At 49.2% G+C, this 17,818-nt stretch overlaps 1 protein-coding gene across 1 annotated transcript in view; it reads right to left on the bottom strand.

Annotated features, from left to right (window-relative positions):
• Positions 1-291: 291 nt before the first annotated feature.
• LOC144819673 (NACHT, LRR and PYD domains-containing protein 12-like) overlaps positions 292-17,818 on the bottom strand; it is a 778,723-nt gene continuing 761,196 nt past the window's right edge. The window contains exon 7 of the mRNA XM_078677475.1: positions 292-1,098. Within this exon, the coding sequence (XP_078533601.1) occupies positions 720-1,098 (379 nt within the window). The 3' untranslated portion in view covers positions 292-719. The remainder of the gene's footprint in view (positions 1,099-17,818) is intronic.

The raw sequence follows: 17,818 nt of genomic DNA, 5'->3' as shown, positions 1-17,818 counted from the left end.
CAAATGCAGTTTGGGGTAAAACAGCCGCGGCCCGTGCAGGTAAAAGCGGTGGCGCCTGCTGGGAGGGGATTTCAAGGGACGATGACGAGGCAAAATGAAATAAATAATTAATTTCCCCTCGTCATCGTCCATCGATATCCCCCAACCTGGCCCCAACCGCCTTACCACTCTTACCTGCTCGGGCCGCGGCTGGGGTGAAAGGCATACAAATGTATGTAAGCCGTAGAATTCCCTGGTTAATGACTAGGACTTCTTTGATTGGATTAAAAAAAGTTGTAAATCAGCAAAGAGTGAAAAGAACACATTTTAATTTTTTTTAAAAGAAACCACATAAATATTTAACATTCAAAAAAGCTGCTTGCACATCAGTCAGTGTATGATTCCTCTCAGGAATGCGAGTGAAGAGGAAAGAGAAAGATAAAACCAGATTTGCAAAGATACAAACATTCCTGCTGCAAACACCTCGATCTGTATGACTGTTCGACAAATTGTTTATGATATTTGTAATCTTTTTTCCATCATATTTTTTTATTTCGGTGCCGGCACCACAGCATAATCTGATTAACTTGCTGGAGTTTTGTATCCATTCACCTCAGGCTGTCTTGATCATGGCATCCAACGATAGCACACAATACGGGTCGTCAGCCTTTGATGGTGTAGGTATTTTCTAGAGGACTGAGGAAACCCCCAAGCCAGTAATGGGCTCTTCCATTATTACATCAACCAACACCTGGGTGCTTTTCACCACGCGCCAGCTGCGAGCTGAAGGTCTCCTCGAGAGTGCGCATTCTTCTTTTTATGTTGTCCACGTTGCACTTTTTTATTCTCTCATTTAGCAGCTTGGCTACTTGGATATACCACTCAAGCATCCATGTGGGGTCTTGTTCCTCGCTCCGGCTCAAGCTCACGCCTCGACATACTTTTGAGAGGAAGGAGACAAGCTTCTCGTCGCTGCAGACTTCGCATCTCTGAAATATCCAGTCGCACCATTCCTGCCAAATATCCCTGTCGTCGTTGAAGCCAGAGATAATACAACTTCCTCTGGGGTTTGCACTGAGCTTAGCAGCATCTTCTTTGCAAAGTTTATTTCCAACAATCCTAGAACGGGGAGAATAAAAGGAAATATGAGAGAACGTTGTTTGCTATCCTGAATGCCAAAAAGGTACATATGCGACATTCGCAAGTACGCAGATTTTTCCAAAGACCTAAGAGACACCTGGTGGTAGTTCACAGAGAGTCACTGCAGTGACCGTGCACAATAGATATGCTCCTGTTGCAAGTGGTGTAGATTTTGAAAGAAGGAAAGACTGTGCTTAGATACACATGGCTCTATTCACGAAGGTACATTTCATTTTAAAAGTATGTTTTTTTTAAATTTATTTGTATTAGGGTCCAGGTGTTGCAATATCATAGATATAAATTACAGTAAATGTTCATCATAAATTACACACGGAAGTCTTCAGTACAAACATAATTTCATATTATATAAATACAATAAATACATGGGGTGTGACATCTTACAGAGAGAGAATATCATCAAAACATAGAATATTATGAATACTATATATGCAGTTGACTTAAAACCAGATAAAAAGAGGGAAAATAGCTCATATAGTACCGGAAATAGGATAAGGAGTAGAGCTTAACTTATTTAATAAGTCCCCTTTCAACCTACTCCTACATCTTCAGATTGGAAATATTGTCTCCAGAGTTTCTCGAGTTTCCTAACTCCGCCGGTTCGTAATGCATATAACTGTTTACTGGTTCTAACTCGTCTCATTTTTTGTAGCCAATCCTTCATTGAGGGGATTATCTGTGTTTGACAATTTTGGAGTAAGAGTGATTGAGCTACGGCTGTTGCAATATATACTAATTTTACCCACTTGTTGAACAAGCCCAATACCGGGTTAAACCCCAATACTCTCAGCCAAGTTGTTGGAACAGATTGACCTGCCAAACACCCACAAGATACTGAAACATTTCAGTCCAGATTCCATGTATGGTTCAGCAGTGGCTGATAACATGCGTCCAGTTTGCCGGGGAATGCCCTATACAACAGGGACAGTTAACTGGGAAGGAAGGATTAATATATGTCAAAAATGCTGGGTTTCTATATAGAAGTCATTTAGAAAAAACAAAAAAGCATCCGTCGCCAATTGGCCCCTCTTAGCACACTAAAGTTTAATATATTGACTTCCTTCTACGTCTTGTTTGTCATTTCAAGACCTTCGTATTTATAGTAAATGTATGTTTATTACCAAATTAAAATGTTCTACATCTGCAAGGAATTTACAAACGGATTCCTAACAGGCATAAGTAAGTCCATTTATATCTATCCAGTGTAGACATCTCTGAATCCGCAAATGCAGTAAAGGCAGTGGCAACTGGCATGCACAAGGGTGGTGGGGCACAAAAATAAATAAATTGATAAAATAGATTTACCTTAACTTGGAGAGCGATAGCCTCCTCCCTCGACTCTCTTATGCAAGCTCCGGACACAGGAAACTGCAGTACTCAATCCTGGTGCTGCTCTCACAGCATGAGAGCAGCTCCAGGATTGGATAGAGCAGGCGCTCTCCGTGCTACTAAGGGTGCAGGAGGCCTGCGTTTTCTCTAACCCAGCTCTCTAAAACAGCTAGATTAGAGTAGTTTAAAATATGCATGTCTGGCTGGTCGACCCACGACTGCCAGCCAAACAGACATACACATTTTAAAGAGCATAGCTCCCTGCGGCTGCTACTCGGCAGCACTGACTCCGTCCCCTCCTAACACTTAGGGGCCGATTAGGATGGCGGTGAATCCGCATCCTCCGGGCCGGCGGAAGCCACCGCCGGCCTGGAGGATGCGGATTCACCGACACGGCCACAGGAAACACCCACTGCCAGATTAGGATGGCGGTGGGATTGCGGTGAGACCAGCGGCGGACGGCAGGTCCGTCCGCCGCTGATCCGCGGGTTGTGGAGGGGTATTTGGTGGCGGTGTCTGCAAGACACCGTCAGCCAAATTACGATGTGCAGGGAAACATGCTTTTCCACGGCGGCTTTTCCGCCGTGGAAAAGCATGTGGTCTTTGGTGTTTGGGGCCCGTTGCGGGCCCCCAGGGTGTCGGGGGGTGCACATGGGGGGTACCTATGGTACCCCCCAGCATTTAAACGCACAAAGCGGCAGGCACCGCGCGGTGCCTGCCGCTTTGTGCATGTAAATGTCAAACATGCATTTTTAACCTTGCGGTGGGTGCTGCTTCAAGCAGAACCCGCCTCAAGGTTAAAGATATGGGATGTGACCGCCAGGGTGGCGGTCACCCTCCACCTCCTAATAGGCCCCTTAGTTCGGAATGGGATGCTGAAAAATAAAATGCCAAAAAATAAACTTAATTACCATTTTATTTTTCAGCTCTGGGGCTTTTGGGGCAATGCTCCTCCACTCAAATGGAGAAGCCACCCCTGAGTAAAGGGTGGGAAAATCAGTGCTACAAGGCATGGCTTGCTCGAAAGTTTGAGCACGTCATGTCCACAAACATTCAAGTTTGGTTACATTCTTAAACTATGATCTGACTCAGTTCCACTCTGGAAATGGCAGTAGACTTACTCCAGTGTAGAGCTAGCATAACTTATCCAGGACGGGAAGAAGAATGGATCACCCCCTACATCTGGTGGGGGTCTAAGAGGAAGAACTTTCTTGACTTGGAAAAAAAATGTACTTGTGAATAGGGTCCAAAATGGTATCCATTTGAAGCAAATAGTTTTAAAATGGGATTTCAGAAAAAACAGGCAGACACAAAATTTACGTTTTTCTTTCATGAGACCGATGCTGGCATTGTTTTCTTTCATCAAAATTAGTTTATTTGGGGGAGGGTGTCAGTGCTTAATTTGAGCCGGTGCTCAGCACGGCACCTAATTATCAGCACCGGTGCTTAGAGCACCAGTTAAGGACACACTTATTTTGAAGTCACATGATTGCACGTGATTTTACCCAGATGTTGAGCCTTGCCAAGACTCGAACCGGGTTCTCCAGCTCCGATATTGGCAGCTCTACCCATTAGGCCAAGTCCTTTCCAGGTTAATTAGTGCCGGGCTCTATCCAGGAGGTAGTTTGCAGTAGCACATTTCTCCTGTTAGCGCTGTCTCCCAAGGAGAGCCCTGGCACTTTTTATTTTACAAATTAACCACTGGAGGGTGTTCCTCTTAAAACAGCATAGAAACAGGTAATTAATGCATATTTACAGCAGTAAGCAAATAATACATACATAGTACATAAAATATTAAAATCAATACTATTGAGAACCATTTCATTAAAATCGTTAATAAAACTACACATATCCCCCTTTTTTAAAGCTACCTCATTCCAGTACTCAGTCTCAAAACCCAATACAGCATGTAAATACTTTGGTACACTGTTAACAGTCAGTTCATGAGTAACTAATCAGTCTAATCTCAAAATCCTCAAAGCTATGAAGAGTTGCTTACACCAAGAAGCCTGCAAAATGGAACTTACCGTCTCTTTTGGGGACGCTCATGTGCCTCATGAACAAAACTGCAACTGCGCTATTGGCTATTGCTTTCTTTTCTCGTTTGCAGACTGGACAAAGATCAGTTTCTGTATACAAGTTTTGCCATTTCACACAGAAACCATTAATAAGAAGGGTCCCAAATCTACATTTTAAATACAATTGTCTTGCATAAGGCGGTGTGATATAGTCCATAAATGGTTCAAAATAATCTGATTTACAGATTAATAAACCTCCCATAAGTGAATCATTTGGGCTTGTACCATAAATATTTTCAAGGGCAACACTCCAGTACCTTTTGCGAGCAAATATTTGGATAGTCTGTGTCCATTCCCCCAGTGGAAGTTTTTTGATTCTGTGTACTGAGATCAGAGCCAGCTTTAGGGTAGGGCGACTGGTGCAGCCACACCTGGTGCTGAGCTCGGGGTTGGAGGGAGCTCTGCTTTTAGAAATAACTTATGAGATTGAAAGCACCTGCGGTAGAGGGACGTGTGTGTACAGCAGTTGTCAGACAAAAGTAAAAATGTCAAGATAACTCCGATGATGAATGTTCCTGCTGGTGAGAGATTGGAATTTTGTCTAGTGGCAGTTTTGACTGGTAATAAATCAGCATAAAGGTTTACTAGGCCTGCAAATAACATATAACATGCAGATCTCAGAATTGTATTTTATGTGGATATCTCAGTAGGTTACTGCTTTTGTCACAGAGATCCTTTTATTACTTGCAGTGTATAAGTAACAAACCTAATACAGAACAGTGACCTATTCACTGTCACCAAAGAGCTGCATGCAAACTGCATGGTATATGTTAGGGTGTTATGTTTCCCCCCAGTCTTTCATTATCCTAAAGTTGTTAAAAGGGGTTTGTTTGGGTAGAAATACATTCTTATTAGTAAAGTCAACCTCAATGTTAGACCTGACAGCCTTAGGGTGGTCTTCTCCCAAGTGTTTTGCCTGGTTGCCTCAAATTTTCCTGGATTTTTGCTTCTGTTGGCCTTATGACTCTATGCAGTTTACCACTGCTAACAAGTGCTAAAGTGCTTGTGCACACTCCCCTAAACATATTTTGATTGGCATATTTAATTTTTCTAGAAGTCCCTCGTAGAGTGCACTTCATGTGCCCAGGGCTTGTAAATTAAATGCTGCTAGTGGGCCTGCAGCACTGATTGTGCCCCCCACTTAAGTAGCACTTTAAACATGTTTCAATCCTGCCATTACACAGCCTGTGTCCGCAGTTTTAAACTACCTTGGCAAGTTAAACCTCTTGTCAGGTCAAAACCTCACTTTTTATTACATATAAGTCACTCATAGGGCAGGACCTGGACAGCCCAGATACAGTGTGCAGTGTATTTAAAAAGCAGGCCATGCACTGTTAAGTTTTAAATGTCCTGGTAATTAAAAACTCTAAAATTAGTTTTTCGCTACCGCAAGGCCTATATCTCCCATAAGATAACATTGGGATTACCTTATTACATTTCATAAGCGTAATTTCCAGATCGGAAGATATCATGTCAAGTCAAGTCAAGTCAGAGAATTTATATAGCGCACTACATACCCAGAGGGTCCCAAGGCGCTTAGAGAGGGGAGGAAGATTACTTGTCAAATATCCACGTTTTAAGTTGCTTTCTGAATGCTAGGTGGTTCTGGGTAAGGCGAAGGTAAGCGGGGAGTGAGTTCCATGTTTTAGCAGCCAGGTATGAGAAGGATCTGCCGCCCATGGTGGTCTTGTTGATGCGAGGTACAGTGGCGAGGGCTTGGTTGGAAGAGCGTAGTTGGCGGGAGGGGGTGTAGAAGGACAGTCGTGAGTTGAGGCATTCTGGTCCGATGTCGTAGAGTGATTTGTGTGCGTGAGTTAGCAGTCGGAAAGTGATCCTCTTATTGACGGGTAGCCAGTGGAGGTCCTTAAGGTGACCTGAGACGTGTTCGTTGCGTGGGATGTCTAATATGATCCTGGCTGAGGCGTTTTGGATTCGTTGGAGTTTCTTCTGGAGTTTAGCGGTAGTACCTGCGTAGAGGGTGTTTCCGTAGTCCAGTCGGCTCGTGACCAGAGCATGGGTGACTGTTTTCCTTGTTTCGGTGGGGATCCAGCGAAATGTTTTTCTAAGCATGCGAAGAATGTTGAAGCAGGAAGAGGATACGGCGCTGACTTGTCTATTCATTGAGAGTGAAGAGTCCAGTATGATGCCTAAGTTCCGTGCGTGGTCTGTCGGGATGGGTGCCTTTCCGAGGGCTTCCGGCCACCAGGAGTCGTCCCATGCAGAGGGGGATGTACCTAAAATGAGGACTTCTGTTTTGTCTGAGTTCAGTTTCAGACGGCTTTGTTTCATCCATTCGGCAACTTCTTTCATTCCTTCGTGTAGGTTAGTTTTGGCGGTGCTGGGTTCATTGGTGAGAGAAAGGATTAGTTGAGTGTCATCCGCGTAAGAGATGATGTTGAGGTTGTGTTGGCGGGCGATGGTCGCGAGGGGGCTCATGTATACGTTGAAGAGGGTGGGGCTGAGTGAGGATCCTTGTGGTACGCCACAGATGACTTCGGTGGCCTCGGACTTGAATGGAGGGAGGCGGACTTTCTGAGTTCTTCCGGTGAGGAAAGAGGTGATCCATTCAAGTGCTTTTCCTTGGATTCCGATGTTATTGAGGCGTTGTAAAAGGGTGCTGTGGCAGACTGTGTCAAATGCTGCAGAGAGGTCGAGGAGGATGAGGGCGACTGTGTCTCCGTTGTCCAGCAGAGTTCGACTGTCGTCTGTTGCTGCGATGAGGGCGGTCTCAGTGCTGTGTTTTGCTCGGAAGCCAGATTGTGAGGGGTCGAGGGATTTGTTGGCTTCGAGGAAGGCGGCGAGTTGGTTGTTGACAGCTTTCTCGATGACTTTGGCCGGGAATGGAAGGAGCGAGATGGGGCGGTAATTTTTGAGTTCGGTGGGGTCCGCTGTGGGTTTCTTCAGAAGGGCGGTGAGTTCAGCGTGTTTCCAGTCTTCCAGGAAGGTGGCGGAGTCGAGGGAGCTGTTGATGACGTCTCGGAGGTGCGGTGCTATGACGGAGTCTGCTTTGTTGAAGATGTGGTGAGGACATGGGTCTGTGGGGGATCCTGAGTGGATGGAATTCATCAGGCGGATTGTGTCCTCAGTGGAGATTGGGTTCCAGTTGTTAAGGGTGTTCACGGGGGGAGAATGTTCAGCAAAAGGTAGGGTGGGTTGGTTTCCGGGTTGGTTGTTGAAGCTGTTGTGGATGTCTGCAATCTTGTTGTGGAAGAATGAAGCTAGGGAGTCGCAGAGGGCTTGAGAGGGGGTGATGTCGTTGGAGTTGGCCGAGGGATTTGAAAATTCCTTGACGATGTTGAAAAGTTCCTTGCTGTTGTGGGCGTTGTTGTCAAGTCGATCCTTGAATGCTGTTTTCTTGGCCTTACGGATTAGTTGGTGGTGAGTGCGGGTGGCGTTTTTGAAGGCGTCCTTGGTGCTAGTAGTTGGGTCTTTTTTCCAGGCCTTTTCGAGGGAGCGGCAGAGTTTCTTGGACTTTTTAAGATCATCGTTGAACCATGAGGCCTTTTTGCTGGCAGGTTTGTTTTGACGTTTCTTCAGTGGTGCTAAGGTGTCGGCGGTGTTGGATAACCATAGGGTGAGGTTGGCGGCGGCTTCGTTTGCGTTAGAAGAGTGGGCTGGGGTGTTTAGAAGGAGCGATGCGGAGATCTGGTCCGTGGTGATTTTGTTCCAGTTTCTTTGCAGAGTTGGTTGGAGGTGGTTGGTGAGTTTTGGTTTGTTGTAGGTGAAGTGAACACAGCTGTGGTCAGTCCAGAGGAGCTCCGTAGTGTGGCTGAAGGAGACATGATTGCTGGAGGTGAAGATGGGGTCGAGTGTGTGACCTGCGATGTGGGTGGGGGATGTGACCAGTTGTTTAAGTCCGAGGTTGGCGAGATTGTCCAAGAGGGTGGTGGTGTTGCGGTCGTTGATCTTTTCAAGGTGAAAGTTGAGGTCTCCCAGAAGGATGTAGTCTTTGGAGGGGAGCGCGTGAGGAGTGATGAAGTCCGTGATGTCTTCACTGAATTTTGCGCGGGGTCCTGGTGGTCTGTAGAGGAGGGTGCCTCTGAGTGTGGTCTTGGGGTCGATGTGGATCTGGAAGTGAAGGTGTTCAGAGTTGGTGAGATTGGCGTCAGAGCTGGTTGAGATGCGGATTGACTTCTTATGGACGATAGCGATTCCTCCTCCTGTGTGGCCGGTGCGGTCCTTGCGAATGATCTTATAATCTTCCGGGATGGCAATGGTGATGTCTGGGGCGGAGGAAGCGTTCATCCAAGTTTCTGTAAGGAAGGCGACGTCCGGAGAGATGGTGTCTAGTAGATTCCATAGGTCAATGGCGTGTCTGTGGACTGATCGGGTGTTGAGAAGGATGCATTGTAGGTGGTTGGGGTCAGGGGTTTGTGTTGTGGTCGTAGCGGAGATGTTGTCGGTGCCGATGAATTTGCAGGAGTAGCAGGAGAAAGGTCCATGGGTGTGCCCGGGAGCGGCTTGGACGCAGGTGGGGGCGCGACCGGGGTTAAGGGCTAGGAGGGTGGCGTCGTCGTAGGTAATGCGGGGGGGCTGGGCAGTGCGAGGGGCAGGGGGTCTGGCGCTGGGCGCGGTCCAGGCGCGGACGGGCGTAGACGGGCTTACCTTTGGCGCACCTTCGGCGCAGATTGGGCGCGGTCGCTGCGCGTAAACGCTGCGCGCGGGAACTACTGTCATATATGGAGAGTGGGGGGGGAGGGGCGAGGGCGGCTCAGCTGGGAGGCGGGGCGGTCTCCAGAGGGCGACCACAACAAACAAAATGGCAGCGGAGGGGTTAACAGAGCGTAGCGCTTGGGGAGAAACGCGCAATAATACAAACAAATGTGATAGCGCTTTAAAAATGGTACAACAGCAAAGCGGCGAGCAGGGCAGGCAGCACGCAACAAATATGAGGCAGATATTCAACAAATATGCGGAGCAACGATACCACAGGACGCCAGGGAGGCAGGGGAGCGACCACTCTGCTCGAGAGCGAAGCGAGTCACAGCGCGATAAGCTAACGGAGCGCTGTTTCTAGTCAGTGGGAGGGCGGCTCAGCTGGGAGGCGGGGCGGTCTCCAGAGGGCGACCACAACAAACAAAATGGCAGCGGAGGGGTTAACAGAGCGTAGCGCTTGGGGAGAAACGCGCAATAATACAAACAAATGTGATAGCGCTTTAAAAATGGTACAACAGCAAAGCGGCGAGCAGGGCAGGCTGCACGCAACAAATATGAGGCAGATATTCAACAAATATGCGGAGCAACGATACCACAGGACGCCAGGGAGGCAGGGGAGCGACCACTCTGCTCGAGAGCGAAGCGAGTCACAGCGCGATAAGCTAACGGAGCGCTGTTTCTAGTCAGTGGGAGGGCGGCTCAGCTGGGAGGCGGGGCGGTCTCCAGAGGGCGACCACAACAAACAAAATGGCAGCGGAGGGGTTAACAGAGCGTAGCGCTTGGGGAGAAACGCGCAATAATACAAACAAATGTGATAGCGCTTTAAAAATGGTACAACAGCAAAGCGGCGAGCAGGGCAGGCTGCACGCAACAAATATGAGGCAGATATTCAACAAATATGCGGAGCAACGATACCACAGGACGCCAGGGAGGCAGGGGAGCGACCACTCTGCTCGAGAGCGAAGCGAGTCACAGCGCGATAAGCTAACGGAGCGCTGTTTCTAGTCAGTGGGAGGGCGGCTCAGCTGGGAGGCGGGGCGGTCTCCAGAGGGCGACCACAACAAACAAAATGGCAGCGGAGGGGTTAACAGAGCGTAGCGCTTGGGGAGAAACGCGCAATAATACAAACAAATGTGATAGCGCTTTAAAAATGGTACAACAGCAAAGCGGCGAGCAGGGCAGGCTGCACGCAACAAATATGAGGCAGATATTCAACAAATATGCGGAGCAACGATACCACAGGACGCCAGGGAGGCAGGGGAGCGACCACTCTGCTCGAGAGCGAAGCGAGTATTGGTCATCATTGGTCTATGTTTGATGTCTCTGGATTCCTAATTTAAAATCATAATTCATGGTGAAGTCAGATTTTAAATTATAATTCTGAAAATGACATTTTTAGAAAGTTGTCATTTTTCTTGCCATGGCTATTTGGTGCCTACAGCCTGTCTCTGGTCACATGGCTGGGAGTAGTTGACAGTTGGGCTTTGTGTATTCCATCTAGACAGCCACACACAACAAGAGCTTAGGTGTGACTGAGTGGGCTATCCTGACATGATGAAGGGGAGGAGCATCACCCAGCCTTACTTATATCTAAATAGGCGGTGTCCTAAACCCACAAAAAGGGCTGCCTGCCCCCTGTAATTAGTGTGGAGGCAGGGCTGACAGGGCAGGACATCTGTGCACTTGCAAGACTTGTCTTTAAAGTATCCTTCCCTTCAAAGACACTACTGGGTATAACTACTAGACCTCAGACACCACCACTTCAGTATACTTCTGGACCTTTGAATACTCTGCCAGGAAGGACCGCTGCGCTGCTGAAGAAGTGTCACTCTACTGGACTGCTATTCTGGAAGAACTGCTGCCCTGCTGTGCTGAGTTGCTGCCTGCTGCCCTCATTGCCTGGGTGAGAAGACTGGAACTGCATCTCTTTACTCCAAACACAGAGTGACTTCAAGGGCCAGTTGGCTGGCCCCCTGATCTGAAGCCTCAGGAAAATAACAGGCTTCCAACAACCTTGTGTTTGCACTTGGATTCATCTGTGAGTCTACCCTTCTAAATGATGCAATCTCAGTCATTGCCGGGAAGGGGGTCTGAGGTGCTTACCAGAGGAACTGACACATATTCTCTGCTGAAGAGCGTATCCTTGAGCTGTACCGATGCATCACTGATGAGTTATGAATTTGCTACCAGAGCTGAGACAAAGGCGTTGGGTATAGGGAGGTGTTCAGTTCCTCTGACAGGCAGTGCCAAGGAACGTATTTAACTTCAAAAGGCCACAGGAAGATATAACTAACACCTGTGCTTGCCACATCCTTTGTCCCAGTAGTCAGCTAGGAGCCAAACCCAATGAGAGAGGAGTGTGTTGACACTGGGCCAAAGATTCAGGTTGGTCCTGCGCTGAACTTTTCAGCAGCAACAAGTCTGTTTCAGTGGGATGTCGAGGAGAAGCTACTTGGCCTCATGGAGCCCTGTTCGACCTTGTTCAGCTTTCGGCTTTGCCCCACTGGAGATATCTGAGCTCGAAAAAGTGACTAAGTCTGAAGGCTGAAATCTTCACTGGGCAATGTCGCCAAAAGTATCCTGTCGGCAGTGGACTTTTCTTGGGTGCAAATTTTGAATGTGTCCTACTCTGAACTTTCCCACCAAAAGTCAACAACTTCATCTGGATGTTGACCAACAGATATCTGGGCTCAGAGAGCTCATCTAAGCCACAACCTGCTGCCTTGCCCCGCTGAGGATTTTTGACTTCCATTTCAGAGACTAGGGGCCAGATGTAGGTAAATTTTATTTTACCACCTCTTAAATACCGCATCATACCGACTCGGTATTTAAGAAGTGGTAAAATAAAAGTACCGAGATGTAGGTAAATGCAGATGTGCATTTACCGATTCGGAAACAATCGGTATTTACCGATGCGGTAAATACCGACCGGTAAATGCCCATGCATTCCTATGGGCTTTGAAGCCCATAGGAATGATTGGGCATTTACCGGTCGGTATTTACCGCATCGGTAAATACCGATTTACACAAGGGTGCAGGGGGTGTCACTTTGACACCCTCTAGCACCCCCAAAACGGGTTTGGGTGCCATGTGGCAGGCATACCTGCCCTAAGGGCAGGTCTGCCTGTCATATGGCACAGGTGTGCATGCACACATGTGCATGCACACCAGAATCGGTATTTTACCATCAAATAGTATTTGATGGTAAAATACCGATTTTTTAATGCTTGTGGGACTCAGAAGAGTCCCACCTACATATCAATTGTCCCTATTCCTTAAAAATACCGACTCAGTATTTTACATAATCGGTAAATTTACCTATCGGTAAATTTACCGAGTCTGTAAAATACAGGGCCCTACATCTCAAATTGCATTTACCGGTCGGTAACGGCCGAATTCGGCCGTTACCGACCGGTAAATGCCTACCTACATCTGGCCCTAAGGGGCCTATTATGATGGCGGACGGACCTGCGTCCGTCCGCCACCCCCGAGGTGGAGGGACCGTCCGCAGGGACAGCGGAGGTCCCTTCGTCGGAATTAGGATGTGACTGCCACCCTGGCGGTCACATCCTGTATATTTAACATTGCGGCGGGTGCTGCTTGAAGCAGCACCCGCCGCAAGGTTAAAAATGCATGCTGTGCATTTGCATGCACAAAGAGGCAGGCACCGCGCGGTGCCTGCCGCTTTGTGCATGCACATGCAGGGGGGTACCCCCCATGTGCACCCCCCTGCCGCCGAGGAAATGCATGGGACCACGGGCATCATAATATGGCTGGCGGTGTCTCGCAGACACCGCCACCATATGTATGCACTATTTCCGCCGGTCGCGAAGGCGGACGGTCTTGCCGTCCGCCGCGGACCCCCCAGCCATCCTAATGTGGCGGGGGGTCTTTTCAGTCACCGCAGCGGTGATTCCGCATCCTCCGGGCTGGCGGTGGCTTCCGCAAGCCCGGAGGATGCGGATTCACCACAATCGTAATCGGCCCCTAAGTTAGAAGGTAAAACGTCCGACCAGGATGAATCTGGTTTCTGTATCCAAACTGTGATCCATCACAGTGGCCAATTAATCGTCCACCCCACTAGTAATAGACTTTGGGACAATGAAAAATTAATCAAACTACATAAGGGGATGGTTTAGAAAGGGGTGGCAACAATATTTCTTTTAAAAGAGCAGCAGAAATCCCAACCGCCTTCCTCTGCAATCTCCCCCCATGAAGTAGATAAAGGTAAGTAGCCTTCTTCAAAGTATTTCCTCCACTTGCTCACCCGTCAGGAACGTCTTGTGAGTGGTGTAGCTACCATCTGCCCCTTATACCTGGTGGAAAGTGGTAGGCCGTAGGTATGCCTTTCAGTAATTTCATTGTATTTTGTTTACTTTAATGTGACTGTTTTTCTCCCTCCTGTTATTTCTGTGCCCTTCTGCCTTTCTGTAATTTTATTGCATTTTGCTTACTTGCTCTGTGACCGGTCTTATCCCTGCTATTTCTTGCCTTTTTGTCCTCAGCTTCCCTTTCACCCGTAGGTTTGCCTTTCTGTAACTGTATTACATTTGTAGTTTGTTTACTTGTTTCTGTGACGGTTTTTCCCTCCTGTTATTCCTTGCCCTTTGCCTTCTGTTTTCCCTTCGCCTTCCCTTCCTCCCGTTCATTCCAGTCGCTGCGTTCCCTGCGGCCGCCCCCCGCTCACCCATTCATCGTTCCCCCCTCCCAGCTGCTCCTCCCTCCCAACTCCCCTTCTTATGGCGGCCGCTGTGCGGCCACACGCGCGCTGCTGTTGCGCTGAAGGCGGGCCTAAGGCAAGACCGTCTGCGCCTGGACTGCGCCCAGTGCCAGAACCGCTGGCCCCCGCGAATGCCACAACGGCCGACCCTGCTACGATGCCAGCACCCTCCACGCACTCAACTCCGGACGAGAACAGATCCGCTACCGGACCACCCCGAAGCGCACCCAAGGACCCTTCACCTGCTAGAGCTGCAGCTTCACCAGCATCCGCCCCGCCAAACCTCTGCCCAGGAAAGAACCCAACTACCTCAGATGCATCTTCCTCAACACCTGCTCCGCCCGCACACACGCCGTTGAACTCTGGGACCTTCTTGACTCAACCTCCCCAGACGTCGCCTTCCTGACGGAGACCTGGCTGAACCCCGCCTCAGCTCCCGACATCGCCATAGACATCCCGGAAGGCTACAAGATCACCCGCAGGGATCGCACCAAATGAGTAGGAGGAGGAATCGCCATCGTCCACAAGAACACCCTCAGACTCTCGACCAACACCAAGACACCCTCAGCACCGCCGAGCACCTGCACTTCCAGATCCACACGGACCCCAATACCACCCTCAGAGGAACCCTCTTCTACAGACCCCCCGGACTCTGACCACAGTTCAGCGACTCCATTGCCGACTTCATCAGCACACACGCCCTCGCCTCCACGGACTACATCCTCCTCGGGGATCTGAACTTCCACCTCGGGGACAACAATGACACCAACTCCACCACCCTAATTGACAACCTCGCCAACCTCGGACTCAGACAGCTTGTGACAACACCCACCCACGCCGCCGGCCACACGCTTGACCCCATCTTCTCCGCAAGCTTCAACGTCTCTTTCAACCACACCACCGAACTCCACTGGACCGACCATCACTACATCCACTTCACCTGCAGCAAGCCCACCACGCACTACCCCACCCAACAGATGCCTCGCCGCTGCTGGAGCAAAGTCACCGAAGACCAGCTAACCCCCACTCTCGCCCAGAGCCCACCCGCCGACCCCACCAACCCCGACACGCCTCCCGCAACTTCAGACAGTGGATTGACGACGGCGCCACCACCCTAGCCCCGCTCAAGAAACCCTTTAACAGCCAACATCAAGAAAGCCACCTGGTTCACCGAAGACCTCCAGGCCTTCAAACAAATATGCCGAAAACTGGAGAAGAACTGGATCCGCAAACAAACACCGGACAGCTATGCAGCCCACAAGAACGCCACCCACAGACACCATCACCTCAAATCCGCCAAAAGGGCCTCACTCAAAGACCGCCTAGATAACAACGCACACAACAGCAAAGAGGTCTTCAACATCGTGAAGGAACTCTCCAACCCGAGCTCCAAAACCAACGACATCCCACCTTCGCAAGACCTGTGCAACTTGCTGTCCACCTTCTTCCACCGCAAGATCGCCAACATCCACGACAGCTTCAAAGCCATGACCGCCCCGACAACCACTGAGACCTCCGCCCCCACGACCACCACCCACCTGCTCTCCTGGACCAACATCAACAATGAGGACACCCGCAAAATTATGAACACCATCCACTCCAGATCACCATTAGACCCATGCCCACACCACATCTTCAACAAAGCCAGCACAGACATCGCACCCCATCTCTGGAAAGTAATCAACATCTCCTTCGAGACAGCAACCTTCCCGGAAAGCTGGAAGAACGCCAAGATCAACGCCTTACTCAAGAAACCCAAGGTGGACCCCAAGGACCTCAAGAACTTCCGGCCCATCTCCCTGCTTCTGTTCCCGGGGAAGGTCATCAAGAAAACCGTCAACAAACAACTGACCAGTTACCTCGAGGAGAACAGCATCCTGGACCGTCCCAGTCCGGGTTCCGCAGCAACCACAGCACTGAAACAGCCCTCATCGCCGCCACCAATGATATCAGGACCCTGCTAGACAACGGAGAAACAGCGGCACTCATCCTCCTGGAACTGTCAGCCGCTTTCGACACGGTCTGCCACCGCACATTAAGAACACGCCTACACGCCACCGGGATTCAAGAGAAGGCCCTGGACTGAACCACATCCTTCCTTTCCGGCAGAACACAGAGCATCCGCATCCCCCCTTCCGCTCCAATGCCACCGAGATCATCTGCGGCATACCCCAGGGCTCATCACTCAGCCTAAAGCTGTTCAACATCTGCATGGCACCTCTCGCCCACGTCGCCCGACAGCACAACCTCAACATCATCTCCTACGCCGATGACACCCAGCTGATCCTCTCCCTCACCAAAGAACCTCACACCGCCAAAACCAACGAAGGAATGAAGGCCGTCACAGAATGGATGAGGAACAGCCGACTGTAGCTGAACTCGGATAAGACAGAGGTCCTCATCCTCGGTTCCACCCCTTCGGCCTGGGATGACTCCTGGTGGCCGACCACACTGAGAACAGCTCCAACACCCACCGACCACGCACCCAACCTAGGGGTCATCTTCGACTCCACCCTCTCCATGACTAAGCAGGTCAACGCCGTCTCTCCTCCTGCTTTAACACCCTCTGCATGCTCCGTAGGATCTACAAGTGGATCCCCACCGAAACGAGAAGAACGGTCACCCAGGCCCTCGTCAGTAGCAGGCTGGACTATGGAAACACCCTCTATGCAGGAGCCTCTACCAAACTCCTGCGATGGCTGCAACGCATTCAGAACGCCTCCGCACGCCTGATCCTCGACATCCCCTGCCGCAGCCACATCACACCCCACCTGAGAGACCTGCACTGGCTCCTCGTCAACAAGAGGATAACCTTCAAGCTCCTCACCCACACACACAAAGCAATCCACAACACCGGACCAGCATACCACAACAGGCGACTCAGATTCTACACCCCCACCCGCCAGCTCTGCTCCACCGGCCTCGCCCTCGCTGCAGTCCCCCGTATCCAAAGAACGACCGCCGGCAGCAGATCTTTCTCCCACCTCGCCGCCAAGATCTGGAACACCCTCCCCACCCACCTACCGCAGACCCAAGACCTACTGACCTTCAGAAGACTCCTCAAGACCTGGCTCTTCGAGCAGTAGCAGCACCCTCCCACCCCCAGCGCCTTGAGACCCTCATGAGTAAGTATTGTGCTTTACAAGTGATATGATTGATTGATTGCTTGATTGCTGAAAATGGCATTTGACTGGCCACAAATGTAAACTGAATGGTCCTGCATAATTTTCTGTGGTGCCTACTACATGCAATATGGCCACACAGACCACTTACAGAATGGGAAACAGTTTTTTTATATAGCATAGTATTTGTTTTCGGGGGGTGGCCTCTTGGGCATGGTTCTGTCCTTCCCCCACCCTGGGCGCCCTAATCCTTTCTCCCCATCCTGGGTGTTGGAAACGTGTATTCACTCCAATCTGCTCCTTTCCCAGAGACAATTTAACGGACAAGAGTGCCAGTGCTGATAATTATTACAAACAATCTATTTTACTTCAGAATGTCCAATTTATTAACATCCGAAAGCTTCTGAATTGCTTTTTATTTGCTTTTTTCTTGTTTTCAAAAAACACACAACACGATTACCACATAATTTGAAAAACAAAAAATACCATTATTGATGATTAAAGGGACACGAACAAATATGATAAATAAATATTCAAGCAATCAACCATTCATACCATCAACCATCCACATTTATTCCCATCCTTCCACCATACTGTACAGAATTATATACATACACTCCAACGACGTAATTAAACCTGTGGAGTGAAAAAATGGGTCTTCCACTTCAATTTATCACAATATTAGATTTCCAAGCATATATTATACCATTACATGCAAATTAAACATCTGATATATTTAAACAAATTATCCCTAAACCAATTATAAATCCAGGGGT

The sequence above is a fragment of the Lissotriton helveticus genome, chromosome 2_1 (genome assembly GCF_964261635.1).
Source record: "Lissotriton helveticus chromosome 2_1, aLisHel1.1, whole genome shotgun sequence".
Taxonomy (NCBI): Eukaryota; Metazoa; Chordata; class Amphibia; order Caudata; family Salamandridae; genus Lissotriton; species Lissotriton helveticus.
Note: the sequence above shows the minus strand (reverse complement) of the source record. Positions and strands in the feature narration are given on the sequence as shown.